The 8482-nt window shown below is 44.0% G+C and overlaps 1 protein-coding gene across 2 annotated transcripts in view; it reads right to left on the bottom strand.

Annotated features, from left to right (window-relative positions):
• Positions 1–8482, bottom strand: part of SCFD2 (sec1 family domain containing 2) — a 479293-nt gene that overhangs the window by 20880 nt on the left and 449931 nt on the right. For both annotated transcript variants that reach the window (XM_023183117.1, XM_023183119.1), the window contains one exon: positions 8177–8311. In XM_023183117.1, coding sequence (XP_023038885.1) covers positions 8177–8311 — 135 coding nt within the window. The remainder of the gene's footprint in view (positions 1–8176; positions 8312–8482) is intronic.

The raw sequence follows: 8482 nt of genomic DNA, 5'->3' as shown, positions 1-8482 counted from the left end.
CTCCCTCCTTCCTTCCTTCCTTCCTTCCTTCCTTCCTTCCTTCCTTCCTTCCTTCCTTCCTGTCTTTCTTTTTTCTCTTTCTTTTTTCAGGGTCTTGCTATGCTGCCCAAGCTACTCTCAAACTTCTGGGCTCAAGCGATCCTCCTGCCTCAGCCTCCCCAGCAGCTGGAATTACAGGAGCACTACTGCACCCTGTCTTGTTTTTCTTATACGAACAATGTGTAACTGGATTACATGACCTCCAAGGCATGTTCAGCTCTCACCATCCAAGGACCTGACATCAATCTTTACTGACAGCCCATGATTTTTGTTCTGCATTCCAAAGCATCCTTTACCCCTGTTATATATTCCTCTGGAGGTATCTGTCCAATCCACAAGCCAACAACGTCCCCTGTCCACATGGACATACGAAAGGGTCCTAGCATCCATGCAGTCACAGTGTGACCCTGTCCTTCAGTCACAGTTGATTGGTTCTGGAATGGCCCCCTGACCCAGGGTGGGCCAACTAGAGACCCTTCCCTGGGAATTGAAGCTTAACCTCAAAAGCTTGAAGATAGATGAGGTTCAGTCAAAGCTGTGGCATAGCCACTCTACTCAACCATCCATTTATACTATTTATTGAGAATCTACAAAATGCAGGGCACTGTTCTCATTCAGGGCAGAATGGGTCTCATAGAACTGTCTGGTTTCCTGATGGCTTTCCAGTTCTTAGTCTCAATCCTTCCTGAGGCCTCTTGCATTGCTGCCCTTGGGTTCCCCAGGACATCCCATGGGCCTCATAATAAACGTTCCTTTAGTTCAATTATTACGATTTGTTGGCATCTTACTTCCAATGGAAAGAGTTTTAACTCTTACCCCTCAACACCAGCAGCTTTTCAAAGCCTACCTGAGCAGTTGCTCTAGTTCTCCTTGTGGTCCTCTTTTTGTTGCCACTTAAGGCAATGGGAGACTCATATCCACTCAGATAAGGGACCCAGAGGTAAGCACTGGGCTTTCTGTGAGTCTTTTTCATAATTTAAAACATTTTTTCCAATTAAGCATGGCCACATAAGAAATGAAAGAACAAAAACAGAACATCTTAAAAAGCACACTTAAAAGGAGGTAAAAGGGCCTCACGCAGTTTCATTAGATAAAACCCACCCTCCTCATGTCAATTTTAGCAGAGAAAACATCTTGACAAATCGTGTCCTTTAGTCAAAACAAGCTGAGGTTCAAACATATGGAGTAGATAGAAAATAAATTATTTTCAGAGATTGAGATCCAAACCACAAATTCCAGAAATGCACTTTAAAAGTGCTGCCTATTAGACATGCTAGTTTTAAATTAAATCAATGTTGTAGGGAGAGGGGTAAGGTATGTTTTGATTTATTTATTAGATCATTATCAAGCTTTCCTCTAAGGAGCTCAAGGTATTCCATGCACAAGGATTTTGGAGAAAAGGCTGTTTTCAGAATGTCAGGTTCTGCCAAAGCTATTTCTCCCTAGTTTGCTAGAACCACCCCCTAGTGGGCTTCACTCACTGCCCTTTGAAGCTGACAGCTCTGTGTGGCTAACCGCAAGTCTATCCTCTGGTTGAGAAGTACATCAAGTTACTTCAAACACTTCTCAGAACTGCTGGAAAAATGATCTAGTGGGTATACTTGCTCTTCTCCCCAGCTCATCTGGCTTACTTTATGGGACTTGATGGAACAAACCTGGGAGAGGAAAGTTCCCCAGCTCAGTTTCTTATCAGGAAGTAGTTTTAAAAATATTATATTGTTAAAAAACATATGGAAGAATAGCAAACAGGCCTTTCATTGACAAAGCCTTTCGGGGCTCACTTATTTTGAAATCAGCTGAGAAGCATGAGTGACTTTTCCATCCTCTAGATTGGAGGGAAAACTCCTAGGATTAGCCAAACACTGACTTGCTCAGCTTGACAGCCAAACATATTTAGGTGGAGTACAGATTGTATTTTCCAAAAGTGCCCATGACAATATTTTCTGCTCCTCATGCTCTTGATCCATTTTCAAGAGGAAAAGTGCATGTCCCCTCCTCTTGAACCTGGGTGGGCATTTGTGATGGCCTTGACAAATAGAGTACAGTGCTGTGGAAGTGATGTTATGTGGCATTTGAGGCTAGGTTATAAAATACAATACATCTGAATCCTGGCTCTCTCCTAGGATGGCTGCCCTTGGAATGCAGCTGCCATGCTGTGAGAAATCTTGGCCACATGAAAAGGCCCACATGGAGAGAAACTGAGGCCCCTCGCTGCCAGCTGCCACTCGGCGTCTACTTTCTGACTATATGAATGAGCCATCTTGCAGGTGAATCCTTCCCTACTGAGCTCTACCCAGAGTGTAGATTCATGAGGAAAATGAATGATCAGTACTATTTTAAATCAATGATTTGGGATGACTTGGTATGTAGCAATAGATAACCAGAACAGGCGGAGATGAAAGACTTCTCTGGACAATCTGATTTCAACAGGAATGCATGCTAAACACTGCAAAGAAAGTAAGTTCAATCAGTTGCAATAGGACGCAGATGAAATTCTGACTCTAGTAAAGGCAAAATCCAGCTACCCTGACTTTCCTATCATAGAGGATTTGTTTGATGCAGATAATCTTAGACACACAGGTATTTTTCTTAACTTTCGCTGCCTGCAAAAATGTACATAAATAAGATTGAGTTCTGTGAGCCATTTCCAATTACCTGGAATGGAGGTCTCCATTTCCCTGCAGTGCTGAGGTTGCCCAAGGAGCAGCAGCAAACCTTTGCAGAGCAGAGCTCTTGCTCAGTTCCCGTACGTGAAGACTGCACTGCTGAAGTACTCCTGGGAGAGTTGTGGGCCTGAGTTGCTTGGGGCTTCTGCCTCTGTGTTGGTCAGGGTCTAGCCCTGCTGGCCTCCATTCCTGTGAAACAGCTTGTAATGGCATGTGTCCAGATTTTCACTGGCTCCCTACAGTTTGCCCCAAGAAGGACAGTCGATGTCTCCCAAGACTGAGGAGCTCAACAAGTTACTCACAGTGGAAAAGAAAAAGAGGAGTCTGGAAAAACACATTACTGCCTTATGAACATGGCTTCCCACAGGCACAGCAAAAGAAGAGCACTCAGCATTCCATGTCTTTCTGACAAGAGCAAATCAGTAGTGAAATATGAAATGTTTGTGACTTTTTGGGGGGGCAGCATATCTATTCTATTCTATTTAATTCACTTGTTCACCCAACAATTAGGCTTTGTGCCCCAAATACTTGAGCACTGGCTATGTACAGGCATACAAGGGTATTCAAGGTGGCTCTTTTCAGACATCACAGTGTGGCAGGGATACAAACCCATAAAAATAGTAATAGCAAATATTTATGTAGTACTTACTATGGGCCAGACATTGTTCTCAGTGCCTTATATGCATTCATTGATTTAATTCTCATAATAGCCCCCAAAAGTAGATGCTATTATCATCCCTGATCTATAGATGATGAAATTTAGGCACAAAGAGGTTAAGAGATGTGCCCAAGGTCACATAGCTAGTAAATGGCGGAGCTTGGGTTCTAACCCAGATAGTGTGACTCCAGATGTGTTACCACTACCCTCTGTTGGCTGTTGTAAACAAACACAGTAGAATGAAGTGATTGCTGTTAGCATAGCTTATAGTAGATGGTATGAGGAAGAAATGCATGAAAGAGACAGCTGTCTATCATTTATAAAATCTAACTTAAAAAATAAAGATATTAAATAGGAAAGAGCCTCAAATCTCCCTTGGTGTCACTCATTCTCCTGTGTGACCACTCTGTGAGGACATTTCTCCTCTTAATTCCTTGAATTTCTCAGTCTACAAAATACACCCGTTTACTTCTGTTCTGTTCTGTTCTCTAGAGAAACAAAGAAGTTGGAAGAAACAGATTTGCACACTGTCAGTGTGGAAAGGAGAAGACAGCATCAGACTTCTTTGACAGAGGTGGAGGCAGGCTTCCTTCCCCTTGTGCACATCAACGCAGGGTGGGCGAGGCAAGAGCGAGTGGGCTGCTGCTTCTTTGGGGTTACCTACAGATAAAGCAATGACCAGCTTTGCCTTGCTTGGTAGCTGCTGGAAAGGAGGGTCAGGGCCTCCTTTGAGGGTCACTGGAGTTGAGTGATTGGGGCTGCTACTTTGCAACCCCTGTGAAACTGAGATAGAAGCTTTTGGCTTAAGGGCAGTAGTTGGAAAGAGAAACCAGTGCCTTGGAGCTGTGCTGCTTTCTGAATAAGGACTAAAACAGGTCCACCCTGACCACCCTCCCAACTTTTGGTGAGACTCTGCTGTTTGTAAGGCCTATACAGGTGCCAACCGCTGAGGATGCAGAAAAGAATAAGACCGCTGAGGATGCAGAAAAGAATCAGCTTTCTGATTTTCACAGTGATAGCGTTCACATTCTTTTGATAAGAAAACATCTAAATCATGCGTGTGTATCTATGTGCGACTGGGTTGTGTTATTTTATCTTGCTAGATGCAGTGAACTCTGATCTAGTCTTTTCTATTCTTTTTCAGTAAAACATGCGTTCAAAACCATTGAACTGATATCTTGATCCACTAATGTGCAGTGAATCAAGTTGTGCAGTTAGAAAAACACTAGTCTGAAGAAAAACAGTCTGGAGAAAGGTACCTAATATGTATAGATACAAAACAGTATATGACTGCAGCTATAAAAGTAAGAACAAAATGTATAGAGCCCCGAAGAAGCCACGTGGGGCCTGGACAATGCTCTCCTGTGTTCCTTCCATCACCTGCTGTGAGGGCACACACTCTACACCTCACAGGAGTAACTGCTGGCTCTGTTACCCAGCGCATCTCTCACCAGCCTCTCCATCTGCTCTCATCCCTGCACAGTCTATAGACCCTGTTTCTGGGTGTCCCTGTGTCAGCACCATCACGAAACCATCTTTGAGTTCAGAGATAGGGAAGGGATGGATGAGCAGCTCAGCTAGAGCCTTTCAAGCTCTAGAATTCTCCCATTTCTACGGCAGCACCCTGAGCACGGGAAGGATTCCACATTGATAACTTTATTCAGCAGACTTTGCCTTTTTGTGTCTTTCTGGCTCAGCACTGGTGGGTCTTGAGTGAGAAGGGGAGGAGGGAGCAGATTCCAGAAGAACAGAGCAGGGCGGCAAGTGACAAGAAAGAAATGAGCAATAACTGTTGGTAGCTAATACACAATGAAGATGCAATGTGTAGAGGCAACTCAACTCCAATGCACATATTTATTATCCTGGGGAGTGCTGCCAATGAGTCCCAGGGCCAAGTCCCAGAGATGCAGATGAGGTAGCAGCAGATGACCCTTGAGGGAGCTCATTCACACTGGCTGTCTCGATGACCAGCCCAGGCATAGATTTTATTCATGAGCTGGATAGATGCTGAAAAGGGAGAGCAGTTGTGCTAATGAGTAACCACAAAGGAAACCAGAATGAATGACACATGAGCATATGAATACTTAACTTCCAAGAAAATGCCTGGCAGCCTCCTGGAGCCAAGAAATGTGGTTATGAGCTAGGCTTTGGAATACGAGTGACCTTGGGACAAATTCTGGTGTCACTATTTCCTGCGTGCTCTTAGGAAAATGCCTGAGAACAGAGGAGAGTAAGACCCCATCTCAGCCTCCTGGAGGTTCACATCTACTGCGTAACATTTCTGGGCCTCAGTTTCCTCACTGGTAAACAGGGATAATGATAGGACCTACATTCTAAGGCTGTCGTGAGGATCAATATCAGAATGAATGGTAAGAGCTTGGCTGAACGATGGTACGCACTGATCACAGGTTCTCTGTATAATTTTGGATAGTAAGAGGTGATGGAAAACAACACGAAGGAAGCTGGTAAATGGTTATAACCATGTTAGACTCCATCTGCATCTTGCATCCTCCTCTTCTGGAGGGCCTTAAAGCAGAGTGGTAGACATCTTCTCTTGATGGCTTCACTTCTATCTCAAAGAGGTAGCTCTTTCGGAAATTACAGTCAGTGTCTCAAAGCCCTACTGGGTGTTCCTCTTTAAGTTCATTCCAATTTTGTCCAAACCCCAACACATACGCCAGAGGTAACTGCTGTACCATGTGGAGTGGTAGGAGGGTTCAGCCACGGAGAAGGCCCATTTAGAAAATAAACAAAATGACTCTCCTTTGGGGGCTGGAGTGGAGAGGGCTTTGTTGCCAGCCCACCAGGACTCTCCCCACCCCCTATAGACAGATGAGATGCCCTGGCAACTGAGAGCTGGGGCCTCACAGCTAAAGGCTGAGGAATGGATCCTGACAGCTGCTGGGGGAACTGGGGGAACACAAATTCCTTTTTCTTAAATCCATTACTTGGAAACCTCCCTCTGAGATCAGTCTTAAGCTGGCAGAGCATTTCGTCATGAGCCCTAACACTGGGGGTTTGAAATGGAGAGAAACACAACAGCCCAGTGCTGGCCCAGGACGGTTCTAAACATCTTCCGAGGTAGAGCCTGCTTGAGGACAGTGGAGCAGGAAGCGATGTAGAAAACACTCTGCAGTGTTTGAAAGGGTCATTAAAAAATAAACTCCAAAATAAACATGATCAACAACAACAAGAACAACAAGTGACACTCTTGTTTCATGAAACAGTGACAGAAAATGCAGGTGGATATTCCTTACACAACACAACTATGTTCTATAATATAGTCTATATACTCCTCAGGAAGGATTGTAAAGTCCATTAGTGTATTAAAGGCACTATGATGTTGGACTACAAAGAAACAACCAAATTTGTTGTTTAAGCCAGTGTTTCTGGAACATATTTGATCAAAGATCCCTTTGGCTAATAAACAGTTATTTTTGTGGAACATCTGTGGATAAAGAGCAGAGTTAGGGCCTCCTGTCACCTACACTGCAACTCTCCGAGTGCAGGTGGGGTGGAGCCTTCATTTGTACCCTTGGTCAGACCCCCCTCTACAGGGTCTGACTGTACCACAGACACAGCAGCCTGTCTGGGAGAGGACACATGGGAATTGGGCCATCCTCAGACCTTAATAACCAGGCTCTGAAAGTCCAGACTTGTTATTTTAGTCTCTCTTCAGGGTAAAGCCACGCCTGTGAATGAAGGAAGAGAATGCTCAAGTGGAAAAGTTTGGAAACTGTGTCTACTCTGGGAGTTTCTATACCAACTAGCCACCATGAAGGGCTACTCAGGATAGGGAGACACTGACCAATTCTGGGCCTACTTATACCAACTCAGAAGTCCCTAAACACTTTGAAGAAGCTGACTGCACTGCTTTATTAAAAAATATAGAAGGAAAATGCACCAATCAGGCACTGCAACAGAAGTTGCTGAAAATTGGGAACAGCAGGAAGGAGACCTGCAGGTCCACTCCAGCAGGTTTACTGCTTGGTTTAGAGTCTGATTGTCTGGCATCTGTCCTCTGGCTTTTGGAGTGGAACAGTTTTCCTGGAATATGCATTTATTGAACTCTGAAAGGCCAGATCTCTTAGGTAGATTAATTCATGATTTCAAAGATGCTTTGATGCTGGCAAAACATTCTGTTACTTCCAAGAGTTATTACAAGTGAAATCCTGGCATGGACTGAGAGGTCAGCCTGTAATCTTATTGAAAACTTTTTAGATTTAGAAACTCTACAGTAGGTTAAAAATAGATCACATTTGTGTACTTTTTCCTCCTTTCATCCCCACTTCAAGGGCTGGTCAGTCATTTTGACCCACCCCAGATATGAGCCAGATAAATTCTAGCACTTGTCACCTAGGAGTCTGCCAGTCCAAAAGTCATTTCCAAGTGGGTTTTGATGTGATGCTAGCCAGAGGACTGAGCAGAGCCACTCGCCATCCTATATAATCAGTTCTAGAATTAAGAGCAAAGGGCTGTCACTAAGACCGGTGTGTGCTATGTGGATTCATTTTAAGTGAAAACATAGACTGCAAGGAGGAGAGTTTCAATAGTGCTGTCCCAGAGAGCTTGTGTCCTCCACCTTAGACCACATGTGCTGACCAGAAAAGACCATGGTGCTCAGGTCAGAAGAAGCTGTATGAGGCTAGCAGGTCAGGCTGCTTGTAATCAAAAGATAAAGATTGCCCTTGATTTTAGAAGAGCCAAAATACCAAATGTTATCTGTGTGGTGCTGGCTAGGGTTAACAGGGTGCCAGCGCCCAGCAAAGAGAACATTTCTACATTCAGGATTACATCTTCATGGTTACTTTACCTTCATGAACATGCTAAATCCAGTTTTAAGGAGATCAGTGAGGCCTGAAGACATGTGTTCAATATCAATGGAATCTGGCCTCTCGGGATGAAATATTTCCTCCACAACTTGCTTCAACAATGGTTTATAAGATGCCTGGAAAGACAAAATACTGTGAGTAAAGGGATTGTTTGGTTTGTCTGGAGAGAGTACAGCTTTATCTGCAATGAAGAAAGCAAAGCAAGTTTATTTTGATACTGAGCAATGGCTATGATGTGTGTGTGTGTGTGTGTGTGTGTGTGTGTGTGTGTGTGAGAGAGAAAAGAC

This window comes from Piliocolobus tephrosceles, chromosome 3 (genome assembly GCF_002776525.5).
Source record: "Piliocolobus tephrosceles isolate RC106 chromosome 3, ASM277652v3, whole genome shotgun sequence".
NCBI classification, from domain to species: domain Eukaryota; kingdom Metazoa; phylum Chordata; class Mammalia; order Primates; family Cercopithecidae; genus Piliocolobus; species Piliocolobus tephrosceles.
The sequence above is the reverse complement of the archived record's forward strand: the minus strand, read 5'-3'. Positions and strand labels throughout refer to the sequence as shown.